The sequence below is a fragment of the Martes martes genome (assembly GCF_963455335.1).
Source record: "Martes martes genome assembly, chromosome: 16".
NCBI classification, from domain to species: Eukaryota; Metazoa; Chordata; class Mammalia; order Carnivora; family Mustelidae; genus Martes; species Martes martes.
Genome location: NC_137904.1, coordinates 20,552,842 through 20,567,093, shown reverse-complemented (window position 1 = coordinate 20,567,093; position 14,252 = coordinate 20,552,842). Strand labels below are relative to the sequence as shown.

The 14,252-nt window shown below is 45.5% G+C and overlaps 1 protein-coding gene across 1 annotated transcript in view; it reads right to left on the bottom strand.

Annotated features, from left to right (window-relative positions):
• Positions 1-1,061: 1,061 nt before the first annotated feature.
• PITPNA (phosphatidylinositol transfer protein alpha) overlaps positions 1,062-14,252 on the bottom strand; it is a 38,877-nt gene continuing 25,686 nt past the window's right edge. The window contains exons 11-12 of the mRNA XM_080825814.1: positions 4,735-4,803; positions 1,062-3,708 (exon numbers count right to left, since the gene is read on the bottom strand). Coding sequence (XP_080681940.1) covers positions 4,759-4,803 — 45 coding nt within the window. The 3' untranslated portion in view covers positions 1,062-3,708; positions 4,735-4,758. The remainder of the gene's footprint in view (positions 3,709-4,734; positions 4,804-14,252) is intronic.

Here is a 14,252-nt window from a genome sequence, read left to right as displayed (position 1 = left end):
GCGAAACGGTGAAAGGCTGGGAGGAAAGAGGCTCAGGGTATCCGGGACGTCAGAGGTGCGTCTCCGTGCCAGCAGAAGCCGACGCAACACTGCCCCGCCCCGCCGCGCGCGACTGTCAGCCTCGCGGCTCCCAGGGTGCCCCGCGCGAGGCCGGCCGGGAGGGGTGGTGTTCCGGCTGAAGCCGCCGCCCGGCCCGCACCGGCGTCCGCGGCCCGCTGGGTTTCGCCAGTGGTTGGAGAGGAGGTCTCCAACTGTGCGCTGTGCCATTCCACCTCCCCAACGTCCACAAAGGGCGAGGGTGAGGGTGGGGTGGCAGCCCAGCCACTGTCCTGCCTGTGAACCAGTGTCTTTGCCCCTCATCTACAGGTGATCGCTTTCGTGTTGGTCATGGAGCTCCTCCATCCTTAGTTCTCCACTGCCACTTTCAAGTGTTTTCTCGCTTTTCACACTCATTAGGTTACCTGTTACACATTAGACGTTGGGGGGTGCCTGGACTCTTAGAAAATTAGCCGCCAAAGAATGAAAAATAAATCACTACCTCTGTGTGATAAATAAAAATGAAAAATTTTGCCCAAGATTAAGATGTTCTTCAAATAACTGGTTCTTCATCTTTTGGGGGGGTAGGTGGGAGGGGCAGTGCATGGGATTCCTTTGGGGATCTGATGAGAGCCATGACTCTCCCCAGAAAAATGGACACGCAATTTTACAAACTAGTTTTATGAAGTCCACAGATCAGGGAAGCCAGGTTAAGAACTCCTACTTTAAATAAATGTTATGCTTCCTAGGATAGTAAAAAAGAGGGAGATATGAAGAGGAGGGGACATAAAGGTAAAAAGGAAATCCTGCCAGTAGAAAATGGCTGAATTACTTTCAGATATGTGGTGTCTGTGTAGGTAAAATGACAAGGACATGTTCTAATTTACAGAAATCGACCTGCAAAAAGAATCTGGAGCTATCTTGTACTTTTTCCTAGTCCTGGTAAAAGGAAAGACAACAGCAAGAGTTTGAGGATATCTACATTGTAAAATGGACATAAGGACATCACCAATAAGCTGGACTCCAGAAAGCTCTGTCTAGGATTTTATTAGACTGCTTCCCCCCGCCAATATACCTGTTTTGGAAGATTGAGACAAAAAGGCACAAACTCACATTAAATAAACAAGGTAATCTAATCAGTTCTACAAAGTGTATTTTGTAAAAGAAGTAGCACTAGGAACCAAACAAAATAAGTCAGGGAGTCCCAGCAGGGACTGTAAGAGAACTTGAGGAGATATACACATGCCCACAATACTGACCCTGTCCCTGACCTCTCTCTTTGAGAAGGCCAGAGTCCAGCACCGCCCCCTTATGGAGGCCCTGCTGCTTTAAACCTGGACTCCGAGCCTGGAGATCCGATGGAAGCAGCTGGTCTGAAGGGGCACCGCACACCCTCAGGTACTACCCCTGAAGCTGACTGAGCCTTTTGTCATAAACCCCTCTGAGTGCTAGTCAGTGCTAGTCAGGAGGTGGGTGAGAAGGTAAGGGGGATACTTAAAAGCCAACACTGTTGCCCAGCAGCAACACTATCCGTGGGGATAGAATAGACCAGGGACACCCCTCCTTATATTTCTGTGGGCTGGAGCCCCAGATCCAGCTGACCTCGGGAAATTCTAGCTCAGTTCATGTGGATGCTTTCAAACTGGGGCAACAGGTAGAGATGGGAAGAGCCAGAGAAAAGCCAGATACAGAGCAAGGCCCACCAGAGTTGGAGTAGTATGTGTGGATCTCAGAGGAGAGCTGAGGCAAGGAGACTAACAGCTGATGACCCTCAAACCATGGAACTGTCTGCTTAGAACATCATGGTTCATTTCTCCTAGGATAACCCACATCTGGATTTAGCTGATGAATGAAGGGAAAACTTTAAGCGCAAATATCATTATAGCTAATACAGAGCTTATAGGAAAACATTTACATTTTTCTCCAGTAGGAATGCTTCACTTTCCCAAAGAGATGCTACCAGCAGTTGGGAATCCTAATAACCAACTCAACTCCCCCAGATCCATTACTACAGATCCCGCAAGGTGAGGAGCCTGAAAGGAAGGTGTAACAGGACATTTTCTGGTCCCAAAGAGGCCTCAATGAAGGTGGGAGATAACCACACTGAGGGGTCTGAGTCTGTCCGCTGTTGCCCCAAGAGGGTCACAGGGAAGCAGCCATCAGGATATCACAGGTGCAGTCCTGTGAAACACTCCCTTATTGCACTTAGAAATCAGTAAGGCAAAACAAACTGACAACAACATAAGGATGAATGATTCCATCCTACTTCTCACTCCCCCAACACAGATTTGGTCTCTTAATCAGCCACTGCACCCAGACTACCATGGGCTTGGATCACAGCCCACCTGGCCAACATATGTCACGAGGCTTGGGAAATGTCGGGTGATACCACGGCTATCTCAGACTCTCCCGCTGGGAAGGCATACTTGGGTTCCGCCAAGCTGTACACAACCATGGAGCACTTGGCAGTTTCTACCTCCCCTGGAGTCTGGACTTGTTCACCAGCCTCCTTCGGTAGAGTTCTATACTATGATCACTACTTGCTTTTTGTTTTTGATTGTCCAGGACAGAACTCAGCATTGGGGCGGGATAAGCTGAGTTCCTGATCCCCAAATTCCTTTCCAGCAACTGGAGACAAGAGGGAACATGTTCTGCTGGGGAAAAGCTTTTTGCATGCTCGTTTTGTGCAGCATGAAAAGGTCAGGACCCTTGTGCCCTGACCAGCCTCAGAGGCAGAGGACAGGAATCTAAGAAAGCACAGAGAAAAGAAGATTATTGCTGAGTGGCAGCACCAGCCCAAAAGGGAAGAGGAGCACGGACGTACAGAGCTCCTCAGGGGTGGGGATGGGGGGGGGGACAGACTAATTAGTACATATGGGGCCGAATCAATTCTAAGGGCCACACTGGACAGGTCCCTCCAGGTGGAGAACCGGCCTGGGCACGTTGTGGGCTCTGCAAGGTTCAGACAGAGTGAGCAACAGGAGGGCCGAGAAGCCGCAGGCATCTCTAAGACTAGTGACCAGAGATGCGATCCTGGGGTCGGGGTTATCTGTATTTGTTACGTTTTTAAAACAGAGACTGGCTGGGCCCTGGGTACTTCCCTGGTGCCTACAGCACATTAACAATGGGTTACTGAGAGCAGAGATCAGAGTTATGAAGCCACACTGCTGTTCTGTGGAACTGGAGGGAAAAAACTGTATTTCTAACTCATCTCTCCCCAGGTGAGCACTCACAATTGCCAAGATCTGCCCAGGAAGCAAAACATCTCAGTTTATCCCAAGATTGGAAACAAGCGAACTTAAATCATTTAAATCACCACATCACAAAAGGCAGCTATTTTGAAAGACTAAAAATGTCACTTGGAAATTAAGGGCGGAGGGGTGGCAGGGAACACACAGAAATGGGTTGAGAACAAAATGGCTGGACAGGGAGGAGCTGTAAATTCAGCAACCTACACGCCATGTATTTCAGAGGAGCAGGCTCCCGCACACATGGGCTTCATAATACCAGACGGTCTATTTGTTCACAATATTAAAGGGCATCTAGAATTAGCTACAGTAAGGGATCGTAAGTTGCCTGAAGAATGGGCACAGAAAGGCTGCGTCCGAAGATGGCCTGTCACTCGGGAGGGTGGAGCTGCTGGGCCTTCCTGTTGACCACTGTCTTGCAAAACTAGAAGAGAAATACAATTGTTAAGGAAGCAACAGAGCAAAATAGAAATACACTGTAAATCATGGATGGCGGAATTTCAAAAGGAGCAAAGACGCCAGTTGGGGGTCCAAGCAGCTGGCCTGGCAACGATCCACTTAGTCCCACTGTTTTATCTGCCAGAAGTTCTCCAGCACGATGGGCAAGGAGAGGGAGCCAAGGTTCGCATTACTGCTGGTGAGCCCCTAGGCCTCCTCAGCTCCTTAGCCTTAGAGGACAACCAGATTTTACTTGATAAAGTACCTTTCTCTCAGAGCCCAATGGGAAGCAGGGCCAGGCTTTCAATTTCATGACCAAGCCCACTGAGACGTGCTGGAACATCAACACGTCTGGAGGTGTGCAGGGTACTGGGAGCTAAGAGAAGGATGGGGTTTGGGAAAGAGGGGCAGCGTGAAACAGGGACATCTCACCCTGCTCCTTGGACTCTCCAAGCGTCTGAAAGAGGCTGCCTCTGATGAGAACAGCTACTGAGTATGTGATCAGAGGCTTTAAAGAGGAAGGAAATGAAGTACCAGACAAACGATGAGCCCTAGGAAAAGCTGTCTGGCCAGCAGATTTTCCAAGGGTGGGGCAGGGAAGGCTGGCAGTGGGGAGCCAGGAACTGCTCTGACATAGGGGTACCAGGGGCACCGTGCATGCTGGCTTCAACTTGAAATGGCTCTCGCTACAAGAGGGAGAGGAATTAGCTACAGATAAGCTTTGTTCTGTGTCTACCGCCCCAACCCAGCCCCACTTGTCACTACCGGGTGGGTCCATGTGTCTGTCTGGGCAGTTTGTATAAGATCACGTGTCCCTGAAAGGGTCTAATAGCTACAACATCTGTCAGTGGAAGCCTGAGAGCTGTTGAGCATGGCAGTCGTCATTACTAATGAAGGACAGGATGAGGAATGAACAAGTCTCCTGACTCCATAGTGAGCTGCTGAGGAGGCCCCGAGGACCCAAACTGACTTTCCCGTGGATGAGATGCAAAGGGAGAGATTCAGTACATACAGTGCAGAAGGGGGAGGGGTGCCTTTAGTCATCCGCGGTCATTCCTTTCACTGGGTCCTTTTGTCTCATCTGGAACAGAAAAAAAAAAAACAAAAAACAAAAACACAGGAAAAACTGAAGGCTCTTGTAGCTGATGGAACTCCAATACAAATATGTTCCGCCTTCTCTTCAGTCCTGCCAGTGAAAAGGGTGGAGCATTTTTTTGCACACAAAGCAGATCAGCAGAGTAGAATTCTGCATACGTACAGCTGAAGCTGCACCATTTATAGCTCCATGTCACTGGTCCCATCATCCATGATTCCTGTTCCTCTCCCTGCATCCTAGTGCTGGAGCTCTTAAGCTCCTCTCTTTTCTTCATTCATTCATTCAACAATATCTATGAAGCAACTCTTTTGTGCTAGGAACTGCACAAAACTGCCCCAGGCCTACAGATTTGGCAGGGAACCAAAACAGACCAAGTCTCTCCTCCCAGTGCTTGCATTCTGGGGCAAAGTAGGAGAGAACGAACAAACTAATATATGTTGGGGCGCGGGGGAGCTGCTGGGATGGAGAAGGCCTGTAGGGAAATGGGCCGTGGAACGCCTGTTAAGTGACATTGAGTAGAGACCTGGAGGAAGTGAGGGGGAAAGTCCTGTGTCCACTTAGGGGAAAGTCCTATGGCTCCCTGGAGGGGGCATGTTGGGGGAGTGGTCCAGGCAGAGGGAACAGCCCAGAAGTGGACACAACTTCTCCTGGGGACAGTGTGGAGGTGATCTCTCTCAAATCCTTTCCAACTTGAAAGTTCCATGCTATTTGCAGAATGCCTATAGCACGTGCGTATTTTAACTTCCCATTTGGTATTTCTCCACTGTCCTTGAGTTTTCTGCTCGACTTTCATTCTTTCTTCGTTCAACAAATTCTGAGCACCTCAGAGAATGACTTCTGGAATCAAACTCCCTGAATTGTATTCTGCGCCATGACCTACTGTGTGACCCTGAGCAAGTGACTTCACTGCACTCTAAGCCTCAGTCTCTCTAATAATAAAATAGAGATGATAAAAGCACCCACATAAGGTGGTTGTTGAGAATTAAATGGAGATATTCGTGGAGAATACCTAGCAGGGGTATGCACTCGGGCCTCATTAGCCATGTTATTTCTGCAAGGATGCTGCAGTAAAGCAGATGTATGTGTCCACATGCTCTGAAGAATTTGGACTTCTACACTACCTTCCCCCTCAGAGGTCTGTTTTATTCGCTAGAACTTTAATACAGCTGCATTTTGGAGATATTCCGTCTCAGAAGCAGTAGTTCTCCACTAGGACATGTCTTCAAAATATTCTTCCCACCACATTTCAGACTCCTGTTCATTGTTCACACTCCCTGCTCCCCCCCCCCCAATCAACTATTATCATCCGTGAGTCCATGGGGACACTCAATCCCAGGACCTGGGATCATGACCTGAGCCAAAGGCAGAGGCTTTAACCCACTGAGCCACCCAGACGCCCCTGTGCTGTAATTTTCATCCCATGCCTCACTCGTTTTATAACTGGAAGGCTGTACATTGTAATCCCCTTCACCTAGTTTCCCCCCTCCCCTCTGGGAGCTACCAGTTTCTTCTCCGTATTTATGAGTCTTCTGTTTCTTGTTTGTTTGTTCATTTGCTTTGTTTTTAGATTCCACATCTAAGTGAGATTATACAGTATTTGTCTTTTTCTGTCTGACTCTTTTCACTTACTATTTTACTCTTTAGGGTCTATCCATACTGTCACAACGTAAGATTTCATTCCTTTTTTTTTTTTTTTAAGATTTTATTTATTTATTTGGCAGATCACAGTAGGCAGAGAGGCAGGCAGAAAGAGAGAAGGGAGGAAGTAGGCTCCCCGCTGAACAGAGAGCCCGATGTGGGGCTCGATCCCAGGACCCTGAGACCATGACCAAAGCCCCCGAGCCGAAGGCAGAGGCTTTAACCCACTGAGCCATCCAGGCGCCCCGATTTCATTCCTTTTCATGGCTGATATTCCATCCATTCTATTTATAAACACCCCCCACACACATCTTCTTTATCCATTCATCTATCCATGCACACTTGGGTTATTTTCATACCTCAGCTCAAAATAATTTTAAAAAAAAACACACACACACAAAAATGTGCTCATTAAATGCTTACTAATGACCACAGAAATTTTCAATTTCAGAGAAGCTGAAATTTAATATAGGGGAGCAAAGCTCCTTGGGCCTCAACCAGATCCATGTATATCCTAAGAGTTTACTGCCTTGCTTTAATTTACTAATGCAAAGCCAGGTCCGATTTTCTTACTGCTTAAGATGTAACTTCCTATCAGGGAACAACATGATAGCTTTCCCAACTCTCAGAGACAAGGTCACCTCACAGGGTGCCACTGAAATAAAAACACATTATTTCATTCTTATAATAAAATGCTCTAAGAACGCTTTTTTCCTGTTTCCTGGGGCCTATAAGACACCGTGAGATTTTATCTGATGTTTGTTCCTCAGACCAAGCTGTTGCAGGCTATGTATACACATACAGTCAGGGAATATGAAAATAGAAACTCCAATCTTGGTTTGTTTTTAACTGATCTTCTCTAGGGAATAAGGCCAGGGGTTGGAACAAAGGAACTTTTATTCACCTTTTTATTTTATTCATTTACAGGGACTTCATTTTTTATTCTTCTAGATTTTGGGGAAGGATTTTACTTTTTGAAGATCTTACTACTTTTTTAAAGGAAATCACTAAAATCAAGTAAATAAATAAATAGAGAGATAGATAGATAAATCTCTGTACCCAACATGGAACTCAAACTCAGAACCCCGAGCTCAAAGAGTTGCATGCTCTTCTAAATAAGCCAGCCGGACGCTTCTATTTTTCTACAGCTTTTGAAAATTGTTTTTACTATGAAGTATGAAATACTCCTTTGATTACAAAAAAAAAAAAAAAGGGGCGCCTGAGTGGCTCAGTGGGTTGAGCCTCTGCCTTCAGCTCCGGTCATGATCTCAGGGTCCTGGGATCGAGCCCCGCATCCGGCTCTCTGCTCAGCAGGGCGTCTGCTTCTCCCTCTCTCTGCCTGCCTCTCTGCCTACTTGTGATCTCTGTCAAATAAATAAAATAAAAATCTTTAAAAAAAAAAAACCCACAAAAAACTAGTAAAAGTATCAATGTCAATATCCTGGTTGTGATACCCGTGGTATAGTTTTGCAACATGTTGCCATTGGGAGAAAGAGATCTCTGTGTATTAGTTCTTATAACTGCATATGAATCTTATAATCATTTCAAAATAAAAAGTTTAGTAAAAAAATAAAACTAGCAAACAAAAAAAATCCATTTAAGACACTGAAAAACAACCACAGACCAAGCATTCCTGAAGGAACAGATACGAGGCACATGCAGAATTGTTTTTAGAAACTCTTGAGAAAGCCCTTTGGAAAAGAAATTTGGTAATAAATAGTAAGAGCCTTAAATTCTCTAATTCCATTTGTAGGAATTTATTCTAAGGAAATAATCCAGATCCAAACAGTAATCCAAAAAACCGAGTGCACAAAAATTTTCATCACGGCATTATTTGTAGCAGTGAGAACCTGGAAACAAATGAAAATCCAACAGAGGTCAGTCAGAAACATGTATGTGAAGAGACTCTCTTCGTGGGAAACTTTGTATTCACTATAATGCTATATACTTGTTACAATGTTCCCAGAAAAAAGAGGATACTCATTTGGCCCATGCAATATGAATCATAGCTAAATAAGTGTGTAGAAAGACTTAAAATGTTTTGTGCCTGTCTTTTAAGATTTTATTTATTTATTTTGAGAGAAAGAGCACACACGTGTGCCAGCGAGTGGGGAGGGGGCAGCAGAGGGAAGGAGAGAGAATCTCAAGCAGACTCTGTGCTGAGCGAGGAGCCGGGATCAATCCCATGACTCTCGATCCCATGACCCTGACATCATGACCTGAGCCAAAACCAAGAGTCGGATGCTCAACCGACTGAGCCACCCAGGTGCCCCTAGAGGTTGTCTTTAAATAGAGTACATGTGATTTCTTTCTGCTTTTCACTATTTCCAAAAAAAGTTCAATGTTTATGTATTACCTTAATATTGAAAAATGAGACTGTACCTAAAAAGAAAAGAAAGCTATTTCCATATTTCAAGATGCTGGCCGGTGTTCCAGGTGGCCTGCCCTAGGTTCAATCATTGTTGGGCAGGTGAGAGAGAATTAAGAAGCCACAGAACAGTAACATCCTCCACATACAGGGATCGTTCAGCCTCAAGACACTGAGCTAGCTCTGCCCTGTGCACATGCTACTGGAATCTCAATCCCCACTCAGCCGAGGCCTAGCACTGAGTGATTTCTCTCCATCAGCTTTACTCTCCAAGCTTCTATCTACCCCAATCACAAACTGGAAACTCTGGGGGTATTGTGTCCTGCCACGCATTTCACTGCACAGGGACACTTACACAGTCCCTGGGTAACCAGTTCAGAGATTAAGACTTAAAATCTAAAAATGATGGTGATCCATCATCCATGTCAGAAAACCACAGGGTGGAGCGAGGGATCTCTACATCAAGACACAGGGGATTAGAAAGGACAGGCACACTGACACGCAAGCGTGTGGACAGGGAGACTGACTACAAGGAGGCTCCGAGATTCATAAACAGATGTGCTTTGGAGGGACCAGAGGAATCATGGAGCCCACAGGGACTTGGAAGGAAGCCCCACCCGGAAGGCTGGGAAAGAAAATGCTGCAGACTCTTAATCATGCACTCTAACTGGCACACTGTATCTCTGCCAGCTTTAAGCAAATGTTCTAGAGGTCAATCAGGAAACAAGTTTTCTTTTCTTTTTTTTTTTTTTAAAGGTTTTATTTATTTATTTGACAGAGAGAGAGAAATCACAAGCAGGCAGAGAGGCAGGCGGGGGAGGGGGGGGGAAGCAGGCTCCCTGCTGAGCAGAGAGCCCGATGTGGGGCTCGATCCCAGGACCCTGAGATCATGACCCGAGCTGAAGGCAGAGGCTCAACCCACTGAGCCACCCAGGCGCCCCAGGAAACAAGTTTTCTTAAAAATTTTAAAAGTTCTCTTCTCCCAGGTTCATTATCTACAGAGTTAGTGGCCAAAGCCCCATGTGGCACTTGTTCACTGAACTAGAAGGTATCCTCAACTTCTCTGAGCCTCAGTTTCTCTTATCTATAAAAGGAAAATAATACTTTGGCACAGGCTGACATGACGACTTGATGACATCGTTCACGGAGAATGCTAACCACACACGACAAGCATATAGTAAGACCCCAATAAAACATTAGCTTCTATTAGTAATAAAAATATTTTTATTACCGCCATGTTCAAGAGATAGTTAGTTCCCCAATATAGGAGGTGATCAACTTCAGGCCAGTGGGGAAGCTGCAGAGAGGACTCAAGCACTGGACAGGTAACTGGACTAAGTGACCTTTAAGGTGACTTCTTCCAATTTTGAGATTATGAGTCTCTCTCTTTTTTTTTTTAAGATTTTATTTAATTTGACAGACAGAGATCACAGGTAGGCAGAGAGAGAGAGGAAGGGAAGCAGGCTCGCTGCCAAGCAGAGAGCCCGATGTGGGGCTTGATCCCAGGACCCTGGGATCATGACCTGAGCTGAAGGCAGAGGCTTTAACCCACTGAGTCACCCAGGTGCCCCAAGATTATGAGTCTCTTAAGAGAGCAAGAGCAAGGGAGAGGGAGAAAAAGAGAGGGAAGAAGGGAGGGAAAGAGAAAAGGAGGGAGAGAGACAGATGCTCAGACACAGCTCTCCTACAGGCACATGTTTCCTGACATTTTCCTTTTTAGGGCAAAGGACTAATCTCTTCATCCCTTGTTTCTCAAATCCTTGAGTTTCATCCAAGAATGGTGAGTCCACCCTCCCATAGGGACTAGAGTCACAGCAGTGGTGACTGTGACCTTATAGTGACCTCTCATAATTCACACAAAAAAATCCACCCATCCTAGGCTGCTGAGCATTAATCAAAGAATAAGGGTCATAAATCCTATTGCAAATTTATAGTTAATCATGGCAGATTGTAAACATGCATTTATTGCTATTCCTTCCCCAAACCCTACTACAATGAGAATAAAGGAGTAAACAAGAGATTTATTTATTTATTTATTTATTTAAGATTTTATTTATTTGACAGAGATCACAAGTAGGCAGAGAGGCAGGCAGAGACAGAGAGAGGGGGAAGCAGGCTCCCTGCTGAGGCCAGAGCCCAATGAGGGGCTTGATCCAAGGACCCTGGGATCATGACCTGAGCTGAAGGCAGAGGCTTTAACCCACTGAGACACCCAGGCGCCCCACAAGAGATTTAAAACCATGAAGGCAACAAGAACAGCAGATAAGAGATGGCAGCAACATTCTGGAAGATGAAATATGGATGGATGAGTAGCAACTAATTCGCAGAGCAGCACGACTAACACCCAAGTGCCTGTGAGGAGGGGAGCTAAGAAGGACAGACCTATTTGTGCTGCAGGTTCTCCAAAGGCTCAGGAACTGGAAGCACAAGTACCTTCCAGGGTGGGAGTGCAGGTAGGGCTGAAAACAGGTGACTTATTTCTAAGTGAGAAAAAAAACCAGTTTGGCTCTGGTGTGCCCTGCTGTTCCCTCCCTGAATTCTCAGCGGAAACAAAGAACATATAGGGGGCAGAGAAACCTCGAAAACCAAACACAAAAACAAAAAGCCATTGCTTTAGAAAAGGAAGATAATGCACAAAGAAAAACAGAAAAAGTACTTAAGAAAAAGAACACATGGGGCACCTGGGTGGCTCAGTGGGTTAAAGCCTCTGCCTTTGGCTCAGGTCATGATCTCAGAGTCCTGGGATCGAGCCCCACATCGGGCTCTGGGCTCAGCAGGGAGCCTGCTTCCCCCTCTCTCTGTCTCTGCCTGCCTCTCTGCCTACTTGTGATCTCTCTCCCTGTCAAATAAATAAATAAAATCTTTTAAAAAAAAATAAAACTTGTAAAAAAGAAAGAAAGAAAGAAAAAGAACACAGCACAAGAAGTGCTTTATAATGTTTTAAGTGGTGCCTGGGTGGCTCAGTTGGTTAAAGCATCTGCCTTTGGCTCAGGTCATGATCCTGGGGTCCCTAGATGGAGCCCTAGGTCGGGCTCCACACTTAGCAGGGAGCCTGCTTCTCCCTCCCCCTCTGCCCTTCCCCCCACTCATGGTCTTTCTCTCAAATAAATAAAATCTTTAAACAAACACACTCAAAAACAAAATTATTAAAAAAATAAAATGTTTTTAAATTCAACAGGTGAGAAGTTAACATTGGAAAATATCTTCCAGAAAGCAAACAAAAAGGGAGAGAAAAATGTAAGAAAATTAGGTCAATTTATGAGGTCTGACTTCTAACTTCTAATGAAAATTCCAGGAAAAAAACAAAGAAAACAGAGGGGAGAAAACTGTGATACAAAGAGAGAGAAATTACAATATAAAAACATCTAGGGCACCTGAGTGGCTCAGTCAGTTTAGCAGCTGCCTTCGGCTCAGGTCATGATCCCAGAGTCCTGGGATCAAGTCTCACATCGGGCTCCCTGCTCAGCAAAGAGCCTGCTTCTCCCTCTCCCTCTGCCTGCTGCTCTGCCTACTTGTGTTCTCTCTCCATCTCTCTAATAAATAAATAAAGTCTTTAAAAAACAACAACAACATCTAGAACTGAGAAGAGACCTTGGAGCACCTGGGTTGCTCGGTCAGTTGAGTGGCTGGCTTTGGATTTTGGCTCAGGTCGTGATCTCAGGGATTCCGAATTAGACTCTGTGCTCAGTGCACACAGTCTGCTCATCCCTCCCTCTCTGTTCCTCCCCTCCTCGCTCGCGTATTCACTCTGTCTCTCATAAATAAAATGTTAAAAAAAAAAGAAACCCCGAAAACTGAGGGGGAGCAAAATCAATAAGGATGGACTGCTATCACCCAAATTATTACGCAGTGTGCGTCACATACCAATCAGACCAGACCAACCCTGTAAGGACTCAAAAACAAAACTTAATGACAGAGATACATAAAACTAAGCTAGCAAAAGGGAGGGAAGCAATTACTAACTTCTTATCTTATATTTTCAGGCTTTTATTTAAATTCCAGTTAACATACATTGTAATATTAGTTTCAGGCTAACTTCTTAAAAACAAAAAAACAAAAAAGAGTTTTCCAAGAAAGGAACAAATATCAGGAGCAGACTAAAGTGCTCAGTTGGGGAGAAGAATGACAAGGTTGTCACAGTACAAACCCTGAAAAATGAATTCACTCCAAATTGTGACACTGGAGAAAGGAAAAGAGGGTGTGAGTGGTGGGTGGGGTAGAGGAATTAAATCTTCCATAGGAAAAGTCGACCACTAATATCTAAAGTTGAGAAACGAAGAATTAACCGCCTAAGTATATTCTTTGGAAATACATGGGTAATTAACAGGAGAAACAACCAAAAGAACAGCAAGGGCCCCGCTTCTTGGGCAGGGGTGGGTGGGGGCGGTGGCAGGATTCGAGGTGCAGGGCAGAGGAGGACAGCTTCTCCCTTCTAAACCTGGGATACTGTCTGAGTTTGAAAATTATGAAAATACTTCTGGAGGTGATGTTTTTGTTTATGGCAATGGTTGTCGTGGTGGTTTCCCAGGTGTATACTTATCTGAAACTCATCAAGATGGATAGATTAAATATGTGCACAGAGCGTCTGGGTGGTTCCATCAGTTAAGCATCCAACTCTTGGTTTCGGCTCAGATCATGATCTCAGGGTAGTTAGATCCAACCCTGCATCGGGTTCCTCACTGAGCATGAGCCTGCTTAAGATCCTCCCCCTCCCGCTCCTGCCTACCCCCTGAACTGCTCATGCACATGCTCTCTCTTAAATAAATAAGTGTAACTCTTTTTTTTTTTTTTTAAGATTTTATTTACTTACGAGAGCAAGAGAGCACAAGCAGGGTGGGGGGGGGGCAAAGGCAGAGGGGAAGCCAACTGTCTGCTGAATTCCCCGCAGAGCTCCATCTCCCAAGAGAGAGATCATGACCTGAGCTGAAACCAAGAGTCGGAGGCTTAACTGACTGAGCCACCCAGGCACCCCTGTCCGGCTTTCTGTGTATCAGTTATATCCCAATAAAGTGGGATTTTTTTTTAAATTAAGGAATGAAACTAAAAATAAAGCTGATAAGAATATTTTTAGGAGGAAAGGGGGGGAAAAAAGAGCAAAAAAACCAAGTCTGAGGTATAGTTAGCACACAAAAGTCCAGTACAGTTGCTAATGGGGTCAAAGGATGTCCCCCAGTGACACATACTTGGTTTTGCTTTCCGTTCCCCTACAAACTATTTAAAATTCCAATTCTAGGGGCACCTGGGTGGCTCCATAGGTTAAGTGTCTGCCTTTGGCTCGGGTCATGATCCCAGGGTTCTGGGATCAGGTCCTGTATTGGGCTCCCTGCTCAGCAGGGAGTCTGCTTCTCCCTCTGCCCCTCTCCCCAGTTTGTGCTCTCTCTCTCAAAATAATAAAATCTTTAAATAAATAAAATAAAATAAAATTCCA